General features: G+C 39.0%; 1 protein-coding gene across 1 annotated transcript; it reads left to right on the top strand.

Annotated features, from left to right (window-relative positions):
- The first annotated feature begins 209 nt into the window (after window positions 1–209).
- RLIM (ring finger protein, LIM domain interacting) lies at window positions 210–4,531 on the top strand. The gene is made up of 3 exons (XM_065901251.1): window positions 210–378; window positions 1,282–1,365; window positions 2,913–4,531. Exons 1-3 carry the CDS (start codon window positions 210–212, stop codon window positions 4,529–4,531), a joined length of 1,872 nt encoding a protein of 623 aa, XP_065757323.1.
- The last annotated feature ends 16,319 nt before the right edge of the window (window positions 4,532–20,850 follow it).

Genomic DNA, 20,850 nt, shown 5'->3' with positions numbered 1-20,850 from the left:
CCCTGACCTAGTCTTTTCGTAGTATAACAGTGCTTTTCAGGAGTTTTTCTGTTATGAAATTTCATTTATATGAGGTCTTAAAATCCACGTCTGGACCTGCATTCTGGATTTTCCCATAACTAAAACTGTTCTATAGAATACATACTGACTTCTGTTTTCAAGATTGATCTCCTTTCTCCTTTTAGATAATTTTCCACTTGTTCATCAAGATGGAAAGCTCAGATTCTAACGATAAAGGAAGCGGTGATCAGTCTGCAGCACAGCGCAGAAGTCAGATGGACCGATTGGATCGGGAAGAAGCTTTCTATCAATTTGTAAATAACCTCAGTGAAGAAGATTATAGGCTTATGAGGGATAACAATTTGCTAGGCACCCCAGGTATGCAATGTTTAGTTTAAGGATTTATATATGTAAATTGCTGGTCTTAAAAAAAAAAGGAAACCTGTATTTTAAGTTTCTGTAGCCGTTTTGAAGTATGATTTTAATACAAAGGATGTAGAGTGACATTAACTGCTGTACTTATTACATGATTTGTTCACTCGTATTTGGAATTATCCTATGTCAGGTTTTTTAGTTAGGAATTATATTACGAATTTATAATGAGCTAAATTCAAGAGAGTGGACCTGAAAAATCTTTTTGTTATTTATCTTTATATAACTTACTAGACATTAGTAGTCTTGAGGAGCTAATGGGAACTTCAGTTCTTAGGAGAGACTTACTCTGTCATAATCAATCAAAGCTAGCCTTGGGTAAAATAGTCCCTTATTCAGAACTTTGTGCTTGGTTATTCTCCTTTGCCTGATTAGGGCCCATTTGAAGCTAGTTAAAATTCATTATCTCCCTTCCTCCTTGTTTCTTGTTAATTCTATTAACCTTTGAGTGATTCCTTAAATTTTAAAAGGTAAGGTGTTAGTAAGCATGGCTCTTAAAAGAGAGAGTGCATTTTGAGGCAGCAGTACCAGACTTGAGTCAGAATGCCAAAGTTGGCATTCTCGCCCTGCCATATATTAATTAACACATCAGTCTCTCACTCAGTCTGTTTCATTGTTTTAAACTGCAGATAATACTACCTCCCAGAGTTGCAGTTTTAAACAATGAGATACTGTATGCAAAAGCATTTTGTAAACTGGAAAGAAATGTGAATAAATATAAGTTGTAATGTCATGCTCTCAAATCGGTGAATTTTACCCAGGTTTCCTACTCACTCTCTGGTTGTTATCTCAGATGGATAAGTCATTGTTTTTTATTCATAATTTGGCAAACATTTTAAACTATTTTAGGTGAAAGTACTGAGGAAGAGTTGCTGAGAAGACTACAACAAATTAAAGAGGGCCCACCACCACAAAACTCAGATGAAAATAGAGGTAAATTTTGCTTGGGGGTGGAGGATAGAATGGATAAGGAGCTTCCTAACGATAAATGTCAGCCAAAGATAATCTAGCAATGGCACAAATTAATTTGGTGCTAAGTAACTGCTCATAAAAACAACTGGCATTTCCTTGATATTTGGTGAGAATGTTAACTTCTTTTTTCTGCTTCACCTTTGGGTTTTTTGTGTTAATTGGAGCATAGTGAGGAATGGCCTATTTTAAATGTGATTTTTTTCTTGATTTTCCACCTCCATTGAAATTTCCCCCTACCTACTGTATTATTCCTTCCTTATAAACATGAGTTCCTCACCAGCAGAAAGACATGTTGCATTCTCTAATCTGATGGTTCTCAATGGGGTATAATTTTGCCCCCCTAGGGGACATTGGCAATGCCTGGAGACATTTTTGGTTGTCATGACTGGGGGTTTGCTATTGGTATCTAGTGGGTGGAGGTCAGGGATGCTGCTAAACATCCTAAAATGCACAGCACAGCCCCCACAACAAAGAATTATCTGGCTCAAAATATAAATAGTCCCACTGTTGAGAAATCTTGCTCTTACCTGGGGTCTGGTGTTTCTCCCTCAATGTGAAATAGGGAATTTGACTAACATAAGAAGCCATGATTAACAGTTAGGTTCTCGAATGTGCCATTATATGTACTGTGCTAGGTTCAGACTGTTTACTTGGTCTGATCTCCAATTTCATGTTAATTTAAGATCTTGGTAATGTGAAGAAGTATTCAAATACTTTTAAACCTGTAAATCTCGTTTATATTTTTGCAGTGACTAAAGCAGTCTTGTATTTTTTTTTTTTTTTTTTTTTTTTTTTTTTTTTTTTTTTTTTTTGCGGTACGCGGGCCTCTCACTGTTGTGGCCTCTCCCGTCGTGGAGCATAGGCTCCGGACGCACAGGCTCAGCGGCCATGGCTCACGGGCCCAGCCGCTCCGCGGCATGTGGGATTTTCCCGGACCGGGGCACGAACCCGTGTCCCCTGCATCGGCAGGCGGACTCTCAACCACTGCGCCACCAGGGAAGCCCCAGCAGTCTTGTATTTTTAAATGTCCCATATTATTAAAGGCACTTAAGTCAAGAGCCTAAAGAAATGTAGGCTAATGAAAATTTGACAAAAAAATGTAATTTGAACTAAAATATTAGCCCTGTACCTTAACTGGTGTTTACCTTGTTTGATTACATTAGTGTTGGCAGTGGACTGAAAAAATGTTGTCATCTGACAGCCCACAGTGGTATGTTAGGCTCTGTATATGATGAAGTGCTAAAAATAGACTTCTTCCCAATTCCCTTTTTAAAAAGAAAAATCCGTAAATTTCTCTACGATTAGCTTGCTCTTTTAAAATGGAATTGAAACTTTCCTGCTTTTACTGCAAATCAATGTAGTATGGTTTACAAAAACCTGTAAATGTGAAATCTGTTCAGAATCTTTGTTCTTTTTTTCTAATATGAAGTTTCTGAGTACTCTTATATAATTTCCTAATTTTAATAGTTCCTTTTTCTCCCTCTCTCCCCTCCCTTTTTTAAAAACAGGTGGAGACTCTTCAGATGATGTGTCTAATGGTGACTCTATAATAGACTGGCTTAACTCCGTCAGACAAACTGGAAATACGACAAGAAGTGGGCAAAGAGGAAACCAATCTTGGAGAGCAGTGAGCCGGACTAATCCAAACAGTGGTGATTTCAGATTCAGTTTAGAGATCAATGTTAACCGTAATAATGGGAGCCAAAATCCAGAGAATGAAAATGAGCTATCTGCAAGACGTTCTAGTGGAGAAAGTATGGACAACAACAGCCAAAGGCAAGTGGAAAATCCACGATCTGAATCAACATCTGCAAGGCCACCCAGATCAGAACGAAATTCAACTGAATCATTAACAGGAGAAGCCCCACCTACCAGAGGTCAGAGAAGGGCAAGAAGTAGGAGCCCAGACCATCGGAGAACCCGAGCACGAGCTGAAAGAAGTAGATCACCTCTGCATCCAATGAGTGAAATTCCACGAAGATCTCATCATAGTATCTCATCTCAGACTTTTGAGCATCCTTTGGTAAATGAAACTGAGGGAAGTTCTAGAACCCGGCACCACGTGACATTGAGACAGCAAATAAGTGGGCCTGACTTGCTAAGTAGAGGTCTCTTTGCAGCTTCTGGAACCAGAAATGCCTCACAAGGAGCAGGGTCTTCAGATACAACTGGCAATGGTGAATCTACAGGATCAGGCCAGAGACCTCCAACCATAGTCCTTGATCTTCAAGTAAGAAGAGTTCGTCCTGGAGAATATCGGCAGAGAGATAGCATAGCTAGCAGAACTCGGTCAAGGTCTCAGACGCCAAATAACACCGTCACTTATGAAAGTGAACGAGGAGGTTTTAGGCGTACGTTTTCACGTTCTGAGCGAGCAGGTGTGCGAACCTATGTCAGTACCATCAGAATTCCGATTCGTAGAATCTTAAATACTGGTTTAAGTGAGACTACATCTGTTGCAATTCAGACCATGTTAAGGCAGATAATGACAGGTTTTGGTGAGTTAAGCTACTTTATGTACAGTGATAGTGATTCAGAGCCTAGTGGCTCAGTCTCAAGTCGAAATATGGAAAGGTCAGAGTCACGGAATGGAAGAGGGGGTTCTGGTGGTAGTAGCAGTTCCGGTTCGAGTTCCAGTTCAAGTTCCAGTTCTAGTTCCAGTTCTAGTTCCAGTTCCAGTCCTAGTTCCAGTTCCAGTGGTGAAAGTTCAGAGACTAGCTCAGAGGTATTTGAAGGCAGTAATGAAGGAAGCTCATCATCAGGCTCATCAGGTGCCAGGCGAGAGGGTCGACACAGGGCCCCAGTAACATTTGATGAAAGTGGCTCTTTGCCCTTCCTTAGTCTGGCTCAGTTTTTCCTCTTAAATGAGGATGATGATGACCAACCTAGAGGACTCACCAAAGAACAGATTGACAACTTGGCAATGAGAAGTTTTGGTGAAAACGATGCATTAAAAACCTGTAGTGTTTGCATTACAGAATACACAGAAGGCAACAAACTTCGTAAACTACCTTGTTCCCATGAGTACCATGTCCACTGCATCGATCGCTGGTTATCTGAGAATTCTACTTGTCCTATATGTCGCAGAGCAGTCTTAGCTTCTGGTAACAGAGAAAGCGTTGTGTGATTAAGGTCTGAACTCTCAGCTATGTAGCTGGTATAGTGATGGGCAAACAGGAATCACTTGCTTTATGTCCACTTTTTGAGTGGTGCTTAAGTGTAAAGTAGCAACCTGAATTGAGTCATTGCTTTCTGAATGAATCATTGTCCTTCCTCTAATTTCTGTTCCAGAATAAAAGGAAATATTTAAAAAGCAACGTTTTAGGACATAAAAATCTGATTTCAGTATCAGTAATTGTTATTACTGATGATTTATCATATATAGTTGTCAGTTTCTCCTTTGTTATCTTAAAAGATCTGCCTTAGCAATGGCTCTTATCTGTTTCATGTTGATCTTTAAAGTTTCCTATGCCATAGGAAAGAGGGATGAAGGAAATTCCCAGTTTAGACTAAGTTACAGTACATGTTTCCTAAGTGATTGCTTAAAGCTATACTGTTCCCAGTTATTAGTTGGCACAAATTCACCTACATTCTGAATATCATTTGTTCACCTTTCAGACAAGGTGATATTATTGGACATGTCAGTGTAAATAACACTAAGGTTAGGATCTTCTAAGTGTATAACTGTCTCCTAAGCCCATCACTGTGGCACACTGTAGAGTGAGCTTATAGTTTAATTGAGATATTTATCTTGTGGAAATATTAAAAAAAAAAGCCTATGCTTGTGTAAGTGAAAAAAAATCACATTCATTTGTTTAAAAATGTAAAGCTATTTTGTAGAGGCTCAGTACTTTTCCAATGCACTGTTGTATTAATGCATTAAAAATTGTAAAGTACCATGCTTAGAAATGAAAAAACTGCTTTTTGTGAGCCAACATAGTAAAAAACACACCAAACAAAGTACAAAGCTGCTTTTGTAAGTGTGTAGATGTAAGAGCAGAACATATCTATGATATTTAATGTATGTGAACAGCTACTGTGACATGCAAAGAGGAAAGGACAGAGTGCAGAATTGAACTGCATTGAAGATCAGTGGAAATTGTTTATTTTAACTTGGATTTAGGCAGGAAATGAAAGACAGGAGGAGTAAAGAAAACTGCTTGGAAGAACTTAAACTTTTCATGAAGACAGTAGTCATACAGATGTGAGTGAACTGGTTTCATATGGTGAGATCCTGGACACAGTATTCTACTTGAGCAGATGATGCAAATTTGGCAGAGCTTTGGTTTAAGGAAAACAAACCACTACCCCTTAGCACAAGTTACACTGCTGTTTTTTACAAGTCTGCTCCTCAAAAAAAAAAAACCCAAAAAGCAAAAGATGGAGGAAAGAGACTATAAACCACTTTTAGCATAGGAATTGAAGTTGGTGCAGATGTGTGTACTAATAGGAAAGTCTCAAATTTGCATCGTTTTTGAGATTTGTCATTCAAGGTACCAATGCCCACTTGTTTAATGTTTTGTTACTATCTCTCTAACACAGACCTAACATCTCACATATAAAGACAAGGTGAATAATTAAGGGATTTTTATTCTTTGTGGAAAGTGAGTCGTGTTGGGTTATTTGAAATTTTTAAATGTGCTGCCCATATCTGAAGATGAGGATGCTGACTCACAAATCTATGGGATATGCACTTTATGTTGTTTCCTTAGTAAGCTTTGTGAAGAACCCCAGTACTCTTGCCAACTTTCTCTTGAGGCTCATTGGGGTTAGGATTAGTCTGACTGTGGAGGACTGTCTTTGTTTTTCTGGGAAAAGATAATGGGCCCAAAGAGAGATTGAACACATCCTTGGCCTTTAACAAAGTGAGCTAATTACCCAGGCATAGTCAGATACTCTACAAAATAAACAAGTCTGCTTTAGAAATTATCTGGCCACCTTAACTGTTATCAACTCAGCTGTAAAGATTATTTCAAAGCTCATTCTTTCGTATTTTCCTCTGGCTTTCAATCCTACCTAAGTATCAAGGAAATTAACTTGTAAATATGGTAGTTGTTTACTAAGGATATGTACTGCTCTTGCAAGGAAATAATGTCCAAACAAAGCTTCACTTATTTTTTTTTAATATAAGCAGATTTTACTGTTTATGGCGCTTATGTAATACATTTTATCTTTTTAAAAAAATTGTCCATGTAAAAGTCAGGATTCCTTTATATTTGTGAGCCATGTCTCCTTTCCTAAGGGTGTATTCTTTGGTTTTCAGATCTGCAGGGTAGTCCTGATTGGCTAAAAACAAACCCAGTTTCCTCTTGGTATAAAATGTCCCATTCTTATATAGGGCTGTTCATTTTAAATAGTTTAAAAACAACTGCATCACATTCTAAGCATAAAAGAAAGTTATTAACAGGTACCTTCCTAACCTCCCAAGATGTATTTTACTCATTTGTGAAGTATTAAAGAGGTAACTCATGCAGAATGCTGGTTATGAATGTAGATATTGAAGCTATTCATAAACACTGGAAATAGAATTTTAAGTTTTTAGTCTTCAGTAGGATGCACATATTGGACATGTGCATGTGGAAACCTTTTTCAGTAGCACTCATTAATTTCCATTGGATTGTGTAGAATGGATGCAAATATTTTAGTGGAATTTGCTACTTGATTTTTTTTTTGCAAGGTCCATGACCAATATGTACTTACTAGTATGGACATTGAAGACAAGGTCATTTGTAGGTGTCAGATGTACATTGGAGAACAAAAATCTTTTTTCCCACCAGCATCCAAACACCTGTTCTCTTGAGGAAGCATTTTCTTGCAAAAGACTTTACATTTCATTTTGTATCTTTGCACTTTTTCTTTATTACAGAAAGGTTCTGTCTTGAGGACCTAGTTTGAACTTCATGCAGTAATAGGAACAAGAAAAACAATGTTGGAATTACATTGTTCAAGGCATAGGGAAAAGTACTAAAAACGGAATTTCCTTGAATATTTCAGATTATTTTTTAAAATTCACTTACTAGTCTGAAACGTTTGAGGTGTTATGTTTAACTCCAAGCAGTTGACATGATTGAGATTTATTAATACTAAACAAAATTGAACAAGTTAGCTTTAAAGTTTGCAGACTTTATCTGTAGCAACACTAGAAGATGAGCCATATTCTTAATTTGGAATATTTGCTCTAAAAAGAACACATTAGTTATACCTCAGTGGTGTTGATGGAGGTGGGGATTGAGAAAAGTGTTCACATTAGTGTTGGAGTATAGGTAATCAGTTGTACAGTTAACAACGACAAAAAACGTTTAGCACCAGGATTTTATATATATATGTATGTGTGTGTATATATATATATATATATATGTATAAAATCTCTAAAAACATGATTGTTGGAGTTCATCCAAACTTTAAGATTAGGAAACTATTAGCTATAAGTGTTACCTCAGTAATTTTTTTTCCCTGGGAAAACATGTTCATTCCGTGCCAAGTATTATCTCCTAGTGTCCGTGTCTCAAATTATATTTATGAAGGGTTATCACTTAATATACTTTGTATTTAATCACCTGCTTCCCAGATGTCCACGACATAAAACGGGTCAAGCATCAGCCATAACTTTTGGCAGTTCGCAAAATACCCATGTGATAGGGAGGTGAGTGGCCATTTTTACAGCTTGCTAGAATACAGTGGCACCTTGTGGTGGTTGTTGATACTTTTAAAGATGGAAGATATTTTTATTCCTCCCTTTACTTCACCCCATTTCTTTGTTCTTTTGTGAACGAAAAATACTTGTAATCTGCCTTATTTGAGTTTTTAAGTTTTACCTTACTGGCTTCCCTGTCAAATGTATTACCAATATTAAATACATAGAAGCCACGTGTGCAGGGCACTTTTGTTGTCTTATAAGACTATGCTGATTGCTACTTTCTAAAGTATTCTGTACCTTAGTAATGCAAGAGACTGATAAGGCACATGTTAAAGTGTCAGGCGTTTTTTTCCCCTTAGTATAATTCTTCAGTATGTGTAATATTCAGTAACAGTGTTGTAATTCATTGAGTTAACGAGTAAATTGTGCGCTTTTGAAAAAACATTTGAAAATGTAAGTCAACTTATAACATGCTTCATTTGGAAAATTAAAGTGCAAGATCCAAGTAACTAGTATTTCAGTTATTTTTAAATCAGATTTTTAATAAGCAACTAAGAAATAGCTGTGAGTTACGTACCTGCCCTTTACAATTTTTAGCATTCTGAAATGAGTTCCTAACTGGAACATTTCTAAAATACTAATATTCCCAACAAGTAAGCAATCTCACTTGATTTAAGTAACTCCATTTTGTATCTAAAATACAGTATAGAATTGAGCTGTTACTGAGCTGTTGGACTCTCAAGGAATAACAAGTTTGTATCAGTTTTACGATTATTTTCATGTCTACATAGGTATTTTAATTCAAATTTGAAGAAAATAGGCACACCCTTCAACACTCAGAGATACTTATTTTTGATTAGGATTTGTTTACTCAAGACCCCCAAGCTGCTTTATAGTTACTTAGATTGAGTGATATCTTAAAGACATGCAGTGAAAGTGAACCCCGTCATACCACTGTGCCTAGTTATTTCAGGGTTCCTCTATCAGTTCCTCATCTTGCAGATTTATCCTAATACCAAGGTATGGCTGAACCAGCTGTCCAGCCTTAACTCTGTTGAGTGCCCCTTTGCTAACGTTCTTTTAACTGAGTGATTTGTGTTTTAACTGTCCAATGTTTGGATTTTACCTCTTGATGGCTCCGTTTGTCCCTGGTGCTGCTTTTAAAGATGTAGGGCCATGTGATCAGGTATCAAGTTGAGTAGGTACGCAATTGGCCTGGTTATGTATCTGTGCCTGTTTTATCTTCTCCCAGGAAGAGCTGCTTTGGTATAGATGTTTACTTAGATTCAGATAAAGAACTGGGCAGCAATTTTGGAAAGCTTTCTGAAGCCTATAATAACCTGAGGGGATTTGGAGGGGGAACAGTAACAAAGGCTGCCTTTATGTCTTTGAACATGAAGCACATAAATGTATGTTCTGTAAAGACTAAAGTGATTGTTATACCAGGGCTTCCTGACCTCTGGGAGAGACTTTCAAAAAAGCAGAAAGGAGCACAAAGTGAAGTGAATTTGGTTGGTTTGCTTTATCTGGTTTCTCATTTTCTTTCAATTTAAACCTGAACATAACACCCTTCTCCAATATCTATCCAGCAGACTCCTGGTTGGGAAGCCCTGTGTTAAATTTTGAGAATGTACCCAGTTTCCTTTTTCTTTTTTTCTTTTTTTTTTTTTTTTTGTACAGTGCTTTACACCTGCTAAAAGTTAACTTGTTTAATGCAAAACAAGACCTTGAAAGGTCAGTCATACTAAAGCTGGTTTGATTATTAATAGTTATCTTTTAGGAAGAAGCTTTTTCCCTATGTAAGATGTCATACTGCAGATTTAAAATATAGACTATCAATAAAATGCATGAAGTGATCATTTGTGCTTGATCATCTCTCCTTGGGTTTTTCTTTTAAAAGGGGGATCTGATAAAGGTTCTGTTGCTTCACACCAATGTCAGATGTGGTTTTTAGAGTCAAGTAGAATTACAGTGCAACCTTGATTTTGATTCCCCTCACTGAGTGTGGGCAGGTACTGGTTTATGGAATATAACTTCCGTATCATGTAATTTAATGGCTTAATCTTTCAGTGGTAAAACAAAAGATTAAACTCTTTCTATATAAGAATCCGGGAAAGATTTGTGTAAACGACATTTTAAGTAGGTGCATCTTTGCTGTTTCTTGTATTCTCACCATTGCCCTGACCACTCCCTTGCTTGATCTCTGTAAATACAAAAACTTGTCTAGGTGTGCATGTGTGCTGACACAGCTTTTGTCTTCCATCCCTACTTCCAATCTCTTAAACATGTTGCCTAAGCCACTAAGAGTCTTTGTTTCTAAGTAGGTCATCACATTCTGATACCTGGATGTGAGTTCCCCTTGGTACTGGTATTCATTTAGCTGATGGTGAATTTTATTACCATTTCATTTCCTCTAGTGCCTACAGAGCCCTATCATTGGCATAGGAACACAGTTGCTCGGGATTGTTGGTGTGGTCAGCTCTTCTTTTCCCCATGACCTTCCCAGGGTTTTACTTTTAGTGTCGTTCATGATTCTATTCTTTGAAACTCAAGAACACCAACACCACTGAATAGTTCACATTCTAGACAACAAAGTAAGCCAATATACAGGCATCATGTTGAGGGAAATTTAGTGAAAAGGACCATTACCTAGAACAGAGGATTTGATAAATCAGAGTGGATTATAGCTATACTCTTAATGGTCATTTAAAAAACAGGAAATGAAAGCTAGGGTCCAGTTTCTTTGAATTCAGGCAATATTTAAATTTAAGACCTTGCAAATGGATTACTAATGGCTATATTAAAAACAGCTAATTTTTTTCTCATTGCTGTCAGGTGTTTTATTAAGTACTATAAGTTAATCCTCAGTTATTCTGAGGTTTATTATTACCACCCTGTTTTATAAATGATGTGACTGAGATACTGGCATTTGGTAATTTGCCCAAGGTCACATAATGAGTGGCAGAGTATTTCCAAGTCTGATCTCTGATTCCAGAGTTTATTTTCATTGTGCTTTTTAATCCTGCTGCCATAATATGGGCCCTAATTTGTTTTTTAAAATATTTATCTCAAGTCCTAGAGTAATTACTTATGAGGTATGATTTCTTAGAATAAACATTGGTTTTTGGTAGTTTGCCAAGGAAAACTCAAAGGGCAAGTCTGAGAAGGATGAAAGATCATATATTGTAAATTCTGTAAATCACTTTGGGCATTACTAAATACACCTTAGCGCTATGTGTAGCAAGGTGTTTCACTTCCAAAAATTTGGAAGGAGGCTGGAATGTGTTGTAGAAATCTTTAATGTTAATGGTCATCTCAGCCTCATTAAATGTGCTCCTGGCCCCAGTTATGACTTGATTTGAAATATGAAATGACTAGAAAAAAATTGTAGCTTTTTTTCTTAGTGTGCTAGCCAGTTTTATTGGCATCCAAGTTAATGCCCTTGAAAGTTGCCTTGGGCAACCATAGGCATTCCAAGAATGTCATGCTTGCTCAGAAGATACTTGGAACTTGTGAGCAACTGAGAGAAGCAGCCCTCTTCAGTTTGTTCATGTTGTCATCCTTGAGATGAGTCTTGACTGTTTCAAAGAATTATCTTTTTCTCAGTGGATGGAGATTGCCACCCTTAAGCATATTCAGAAAAATACTGTGTGTTCTGAAAGCAATCACAAACAAGGCAGTTCAAGTAATAGATTTAGGATAAGTAAATGGCTGCCTAGGTGAGTGCTTTGATTATCACGCCTCATTCAACATTTAAACACAGGGAGAAATAGAATCCCTACTCACAAGGAGCAGGCGTTCAGTGGGGAGACAAGTAAAGTATTACAAAAACTTTAAAAGATACACATAGCATAATTATCCATCCCCATGCAAATGATATTTGAGGGGAGCAGTGAGGAGTAACAGAGTGAACAAGGGCTCATCTGAATTTAGAGTTTGTTTCCTCAGCTAATAGGTAAATATGTATTGTGCTTGCACTATGTGCTAGGCATTGTGGTGGTCCGAGGTGCTCTTCCCCTTGTTTTTGGCAGGATGGGGACCCGAAGCCTCTGAAAATATTGCTGAATTTCTCAGTGGACAGTGTTGCTGACTGTGATGTACCTACTTTTAAAAAAATTCAGTTTCCCCTATCTGTACCAGATATTCTAGAATAGTGCTGTCCAGTGGGAATATAATGCAAGTCACGTGTAATTTAAAAATCTCTAGCAGCTACATTACAAAAGGAATAAAGATAAGAGTTGCAATTAATTTTAATATGTTTATTTAACCCAATAAAGTAAAACTCTTTTAACATGTGATCAATATAAAAATTATTAGAGATATTTACATTGGATTTTTTTCATATTGAGTCTTCAAAATCTGCTATTTTACACGTATACTATGTCTCATTTTGGACACCAAATGCTCAGCAACAAGTGGCTAGTGGCTACCATATTGAACAATACAGTTCTAGAACAGTATGGGAGAGAGTGATTAAAGTGGGTGGGATGCAAATGATGATATGTTTTAAAAGTTCACCTGTAGATATGCACACCCTATCTGCTCACACTACCCTAGAACTAAATAGGCATCACGCTTTTACTTGCATGTCAAAGCTGTGGCTTAGAGTGTCTATCCAAGCTTACAAAACTACCATCTTTCTCCTCCCCTTTTGAGGTTAAAAGAATACACTCCCTACCAAAGCTTGAAGTCTAACCATTAACAATAGCAAAAGACCTTACTTAGCTGGTTGAGGGCTTTTATGATTAAGGTTAGGGAAGCCCATCACAACTCCAGCATTATGTAGCAGCTAATAAATAGCAATTGTTACGTTTACTTATTGCAGGAACCAGCACCCAAAGTTTAATGTGGATTCTCTTAGTTATGTTAAAATAATACAAATAATTTTCAAGCAGTCGCTCTATAATCTGAAAGCTGCGTTTGAATACTCCTGGCATAGGGTAGAAACTGCTAACCTGGATTTACAATCTGTTTCTACTTTGTGTTGATAATATATATGCTTAAATGAGTTTCTTGGAATGGAAGGGGGAAGTTAACATGAGAACAGAGGCTACCAGATCAAACTTCAGCCTCAGTGAAAGTATTTCCCTACACCAAGTCTCTCTGATGCCATTGCTGAAAGTTTGTTTTGTTTGGCAACATGAAGTGAAATATTAACTCCTGTGAAGAAAGAGCTTTTGGAATTGAGGTTTTAAAAACTGATTCATTTGGCTTGGCTTTACTTACATTTTCTGTGTGAATATATTTTCTGTGGCCTTTTTATTTAAGAATCTGAAAACCCACTTAGTAGTACAGGATGGATGTTAGTTTCTAGCATGGGTGACAAACCTCTCTCTAGCACGTGAGTCAGACTGCTTACTTGGAAGAAGCCAGAGGAGCACATCACCCAGCTTCTTTCAGAATCTTGGGTGTAGCCCCTCTAGATTAAAGGTGAAAATTACGGAAGAGTCATTCTGGTCATTCTGTTTTGTCTTGGCCCTGCCCTTTCCTGGGAGAAGGAAAAGAATGGAACAGTGTCTGAGGCTCTGTTAGCACGAAGGTACAGGATTGTTCCTAAGGAGAGCCCAACTTGGCAACTAAGCCCAAATTCTGCCCTATTGCTCAAATTAAAAAGAACACTTCCCTAATAATTAATACCATCTTCTCTGGCATCCAAGGTAATCCTTTTTCTCCACATGTGGGGACCAGTAACATCTACATTTTTAAATAGGAAAATCATTCAGCCTAATCTACTAAATAGAAATATATTCCAAACTTCATTTAGTGATGTTATCTAACAGCCCTTGTACAAATATGGGCACTGACTGGGCCCTTTCTCCGTTATTTATTTTTTTAAGTCTGAAGTCAAAATCACTTGGAAAAAAAAAAAGCTGGAGAAGCCATTCTTTTTTTTTTTAACATCTTTATTGGAGTATAATTACTTTACAATGGCGTGTTAGTTTCTGCTGTATAACAAAGTGAATCAGTTATACATATGTTCCCATATCTCTTCCCTCTTGCGTCTCCCTCCCTCCCACCCTCCCTATCCCACCCCTCTAGGTGGGCACAAAGCACAGACCTGATCTGCCTGTGCTATGCGGCTGCTTCCCACTAGCTATCTATTTTATATTTGGTAGTGTATATATGTCCATGCCACTCTCTCACTTCGTCTCAGCTTACCCTTCCCCCTCCCCGTGTCCTCAAGTCCATTCTCTATGTCTGTGTCTTTATTCCTGTCCTGCCCCTAGGTTCTTCACAACCATTTTTTTTATGATTCCATATATATGTGTTAGCACATGGTATTTGTTTTTCTTTTTCTGACTTAACTTCACTCTATGACAGACTCTAGGTCCATCCACCTCACTACAAATAGCTCAATTTCGTTTCTTTTTCTGGCTGAGTAATATTCCATTGTATATATGTGCCACATCTTCTTTATCCATTCATCTATCAACAGACACTTAGGTTGCTTCCAGGTCCTGGCTATTGTAAATAGAGCTGCAATGAATATTGTGGTACATGTCTCTTTTTGAAGTATGGTTTTCTCAGGGTGTATGCCCAGTAGTGGGATTGCTGGGTCGTATGGTAGTTCTATTTGTAGTTTTTTAAGGAAGCTCCAAACTGTTCTCCATAGTGACTGTATCAATTTACATTTCCACCAACAGTGCAAGAGGGTTCCCTTTTCTCCACACCCTCTCCAGCATTTATTGTTCATAGATTTTTTGATGATGGCCATTCTGACCGGTGTGAGGTGATACGACATTGTATCACATTGTTTTAATTTGCATTTCTCTAATGATTAATGATGTTGAGCATCCTTTCATGTGTTTGTTGGCAATCTTCTTTGGAGAAATGTCTATTTAGGTCTTCTGCCCATTTTTGGATTGAGTTGTTTGTTTTTTTGATATTGAGCTTCATGAGCTGCTTGTGTATTTTGGAGATTAATCCTTTGTCAGTTGCTTCATTTGCAAATATTTTCTCCCATTCTGAGGGTTGTCTTTCCGTCTTGTTTGTGGTTTCCTTTGCTGTGCAAAAGCTTTGAAGTTTCATTCGGTCCCATTTGTTTATTTTTGTTTTTATTTACATTTCTCTAGGGGGTGGGCCAAAAAGGATCTTGCTGTGATTTATGTCATACAGTGTTCTGCCTATGTTTTCTTCTAAAGAGTTTGATAGTTTCTGGCCTTACATTTAGGTCTTTAATCCATTTTGAGCTTATTTTTGTGTATGGTGTTAGGGAGTGTTCTAATTTCATTCTTTTACATGTAGCTGTCCAGTTTTCCCAACACCACTTACTGAAGAGCCTGTCATTTGCAGAAGCCATTCTTGTTCTTTCCCCCACCCCACCCCAAAGTGTTCCCTTCAGTTCACGCTATTGGTGCATTTGATTTTGAATTCCTTATAAGTTAACTGTCCAGCATATATTAACTATGCCTGGCTTAGGCCTTACTTTCTCTTTAAAATGCCCGTTTATAAATCAGCCTAGAAACTCGAGTGGGCAAAATTCCTAACCCTGACATCTTTGTGGATGACTGAAATATCTACTTACAACTGTTTCGGAGAGGTACTGTGGGACCCAGTTGAAAGCACGCTGTGATTTACAGCATCCACCCTCCAATCACCAGTACTGTATACACACTTTGATTGCACTGAAAGGTTAATGTGAACTGTCAGCATGGCCCTGAAAGGAAGAGGGAAGGAGAGATGGCTATGGATTGATGAATAGACCAATAGGTGTCTTGAATATCTATCTGTTTATGGGTCACTGGACTAGGCTTTATTTTCCCCACGTTTTTCTTCTTATTTGATACTCATAACAATAGGGGGGCAATTGGATATTTGCATTTTATCCCTGAAATAAAATCAGAATTTAAATGATATGCTCCAGGTCCCACTGCTAGTACTGGTCATCAAAATATTTTTTCATTGGAATCTATGTCCCAAGTACCATTCCAGGTGTAGAGGATACAATGGTGAACAAGACAAAGGCCCTTGCCTTCATGGAGCTTACATTCTAGTAGGGAGAGGCAGATACATTTGTAAATATAAATGAAGACAGTGACCAAATGCTGGGAAAAAAAATAAAATGGTGTGATGTGATTGTGACTGAGATGGAATAGGGTGGTTGTAGAAGACCTTTCTGAGGAGGTGACACAAGCTGAGAACTGAATGAAGAGGAAGCAGAACATTCCAGTCCCAGAAAATGAGCTCTGCTCATTATTTAGAGGGAGGAGAAGGAGCAATGTTGGAGGGGGGAAGCTGTAAGAGATACGTAAGGGCCAGTTCATGAGGGTTTTATAGTCCAGGGAAGGGAGATAGGATTTTATTCCGAGATGAGAAGATGTTGGGGTCTTGATCATGGGAGTGAAGTGCTGACTTTAACTCCTAAGTGACAAAATCAAAGATATGACTCTAGGGTGGCTGCTGCAAGTTCCATGATACCAGAGAAGACTCTCTCTTCCCTGCCCCTCTCCTTCCAAGTGTAAGTGCTGGGAAGCTGAGTCCACAGTACCCTGGAGATGGCTCTGTAGTGCTCTAATCTTTTCACTTATCTTTCCTTGTTTTCCTAACAATTTGGCTCTTTGTGTTATTTTATTCTAATCTGATTCGAATGACCTTTTTCTGCCATCACTGAGAAATCCTCAGGTAATGGAACCCAATGCCACAAATGAAGTGGAACAAGCTCTTCTCACTGAAAACTGTGCCAGCATTGCTCTGTTTTCGTTGCTAATACCTGTAGAGGGCAGTGTTGTCCATAAAATGAACCAAAGAGACAACCGGGTTAATTTTTTCAAGAGCTGACTGTTCAGATCAGATCCTTTTCATTGGATGCCTCTTGGTGACTTCTTTACTTGTCAGTGATTTTACTGATGTGTAGGCTAAATTCAGCAAACTCAGATGAATCTAGGAAAGTTAACATACATTTATGGATTAGCTATTATTCCCTGGCATTTTATGAGTGACAGTCACCCAGTTCAGCTGCCTGCATCTAGGCAGGTCTACATTCAAACCATCCCAAGAGCTGAAAAACTGGAGACTCTGGATTGAAAGAATCCACTTATTGATTGGATATAGGGCCCTAACCTAACCATGGGAAAAGGGGTCTCAACCTCAGTGTCCAAGTTACTAGTTCATCGTCTGGGTTTCAGATATAGAAGCAAAGGGCCAAAGGAAATAGGGTCAAAGGAAAGGCAGTTCTGGGCTACCGCATGGGAATTGGGCCAAGCTACATGGAAACTGGCTCCTTTTCTGCTTGTTATGGTGGCATACATTGCTTCCCTAGTCTAGTAGGTCCTACTATGTCATCTCTCTGCCATGCCACCACTAACTGTTGGGATGGGTCTAATGGTGACTTCGTAGCCACAATCCCCCTGGACCCAGCCAAGTCTAGAGATGTTCAGGGCTGTAGGTGAGTGCACATGGAGCCTGGCTCATTTGCAGAAGTATCTCCTCAGGCTAAGCAACAAGTTTTGGGAAAAGGTCCTAGTTCAATTGCTGATTCTAACCTTGCCCTAAGATGATGAGACAAAGTGTCCTGCAAATAGCATATTTGACGTGGACCCTAGTCCTGTGGAAGAAAGACACTTGCCTAGGAAGATTACCTCCTCACAGCTTTTCCCCCACTGAAACTTCCCTCTGTCTTTGTTCCTTCAGAAGAATCTATTCACCTGGAGATCCACCTGAATAATTAGAATTGTGTCTGGATAAGGACACACAGCCCTAGGAACTTTAAGAGGCAGTATAAGGATAAATATATTCATGCATAAAAACAGGCAATATAAGTGTTCAGGATCTTACCAGTAATGAGCAGCAATGATCCTATTGAGCAAATGGCCCATGGGAGAGGTGATTTGGGGACCTAAAGGTGCAGTGAAAAGACTACAGGTTTAAGAGCCAGTTAGATTCATATGCGTCTTACAAGCTGTGTGGTTTTAGATGACACATCTTCTCTGAGTCTCAATTTTCCTTTCTGCAAAGCGGGACTAATGATGCCTACTTTGTTGGGAAGCTTAGCGATCACGTAGGGAAATTCCCTAGCACTTTAATGGGAGGGACATTCTACTGAGATATTAATAAGATAGGAAAGCAGCATTTCCTAGCGTGGGAGAGGTGGCTGAGCCAACCTCCAATGGCTGTGAAATCTGTACATCTAATTTTTAAAATTAATAAATTTTAAGCTGTGTTGGGTCTTTGTTGCTACATGCAGGCTTTCTCTAGTTGCGGCAAGTGGGGGCTACTCTTCGTTGCGCTGTGCGGGCTTCTCATTGCGGTGGCTTCTCTTGTTGCAGAGCACGGGCTCTAGGTGCGTGGGCTTCAGTAGTTGTGGCACGCGGGCTCAGTAGTTGTGGCTTGCAGGCTCTAGAGTGCAGGCTCAGTAGTTGTGACACACAGGCTTAGTTGCTCTGCGGCATGTGAGATCTTCCCGGACCAGGGCTCGAACCCTTGTCCCCTGCATTGGCAGGCAGATTCTTAACCACTGCACCACCAGGGAAGTCCCTGTACGTCTAATTTTGAGGTGTTTAAAAAGCATTGAGCTTGTTGTCTGGGAAACCAGCTTCAGTAAAGAGGAATGCATCTTCCCAATGTTCTTTGGATACTCAAAGAAGTCTACTAGGTGTATGAAGGAGACAGGCAGGGTACAGACACAGTTTTTCTAGAATAAGATGGGACCTGTCCATTATGAGACAGCAGGAAAAAAAAACCCAAAAAGCCCATGTAATAGGCACCTGCTTTACCAGGTAAACTAGGATTATACCTAATTGCCTGTGAAGCAACAAATCAATGGCTAAAGATTTGTTGCTATGGCAACTTTTTTTTTTTTTTTTTTTGCTTATTCAGCATCTAGCCGCTATTTAGAGGCTACAGCAGGGCCTGGATAGGCAAGTAACTAGATATACCAGGTGCAAAACAAATGAAAAAAAACCCCACAATCTAAATACAACCCTCCAGGGAATTCCCTGGTGGTCCAGTGGTTAAGACTCTGCACTTTCATTGCCATGGGCGTGGGTTCAATCCCTGGTCAGGGAACCAAGATTCTGCAAGCCGTGCAGAGCAGCCAAAACAAAAACAAAAACAAAACAAGAAAAACCCCAAAATCTGCTGGTAAAATAGGATAAGTGGCAAAACTTGCATGCTTCTTTTAAAACTTGCATGTGGCTCAACAAAGATTCCACATATGCTGAGTGACGCTTAAAAAAGAAATCTTTGCTACAGTTGAAAAAGAAAAGAAATGTGGAAAGTGTGGATTGCTAAGGGCCCAGCAAAAGCTTTTGTCAGAAACCAGTGACTCCCAAAATCTTACTTAGAATTTCTTCTGTTTCCCCTCTCCTATAATTTAGGGGTCCTCTTCACTAGGAGCAGCAGCCCTCAGGTATCTTTTAGCAACATTTTAGACACTGTATTTAGCAGCTTTATGTTTGTAATCAGCATCCCCAGGTCTGAGATGAACTGCGATTTTCCTTTGTTCTTCTAAAAGGAGTGAAGGTACTTCTAGGTCAGAGACAGCCAGCAAAAAAACAAAAACAGGGCTTCCCTGGTGGTGCAGTGGTTGAGAGTCCACCTGCCGATGCAGGGGACGCGGGTTCGTACCCCGGTCTGGGTGGATCCCGCATGCCGCGGAGCGGCTGGGCCCGTGAGCCATGGCTGCTGGGCCTGTGCATCCAGAGCCTGTGCTCCGCAACGGGAGGGGCCACAGCAGTGAGAGACCCGTGTACCGCAAGAAAACACAAAAAACAAAAATACAAAAACAAACAAAACAAAACAAAAACAAAAAAATGCTGAAACAATTCATCCAGAGGGAACCCCTCCTCGCATTACCGCCCCATCACACAAAGGCCTGCTACTTTTCCTCAACGTGTTTGGGAACAGTTCAAGGCTTCAACCATCAGAGATCATAGTTCAAAGAAAAAAGCACCGTTAGACCCTTTGTTCTTCTCTAGTTAGCACTGTTTGACTTTACTCACCCCCGTGGTATTTTTCCTTTATGTAAGAATTGTTTATCTTATTACAGAAGAAATTTCCCCATGGTTTTAACTATTCTCCATACCCTGATGACTCATCAACCTATATCTCTAAGGTCTGATCTCTCCTTCGAAATTTAGACACTCTTTCCCCCTCCCCCCACCCCAGTTGTTTATGGGGCATCTCAATCTGAATATTTTATAGGCACTTGTTTTACGTGGAATATCCTCCTTTATTTTTTTAGGTGGTACCATATAGTGATCAACAGTGGATTTGAACTACTAGACCCAGTTAATGAGTGGGCCATTTCTCAACAGAGGAGATCGTAAAATAGGCAAGAAGCTTCTAAGAAATCTTGAACATGACTAAGCCGGATCCTAAGGCTTAGTGTGAAGAGTTAGGAGTAAGGGTTAAAAAATCCACCTTAGCAATAAATATTTAAGTATATGGCTGCTAAAAAAGGTTAAGCCATCTAGAGGGGGGAAAGCCAGTAAGGAGGAAGACTCTTAAGGGAAATCTGACCCGCAAGAAAAACTAGAACTCTGATATAAGAGAATGCAATGGAACTGTGGGCGTTGGAAGTCAACGTTGGAAAGTACACTGGTGAAAGTTGAGTTTTGAGAGTCCCAAAGAAAGATAGATCTCAGGACAGTAATAAAGGTTGCAAGGTCTCAGTGCTACACCAACTAATTCTGAAACATTGGGCAGTCACCCGCCCTTTTGGCATCTTAGTTTCCCTATTTGTAAAATAAGGGATTTGGATAAGTTTTTTCCAGCTAACTCAAGTTTTAAATTTTTTACTTTTGAAATAATTATAAATTCACAGGAAATTGGAGAGATAGTAGAGAGAGGTAATATATGCCCTTCACCCA

This window comes from Phocoena phocoena, chromosome X (genome assembly GCF_963924675.1).
Source record: "Phocoena phocoena chromosome X, mPhoPho1.1, whole genome shotgun sequence".
Taxonomy (NCBI): domain Eukaryota; kingdom Metazoa; phylum Chordata; class Mammalia; order Artiodactyla; family Phocoenidae; genus Phocoena; species Phocoena phocoena.
The sequence above is the reverse complement of the archived record's forward strand: the minus strand, read 5'-3'. Positions and strand labels throughout refer to the sequence as shown.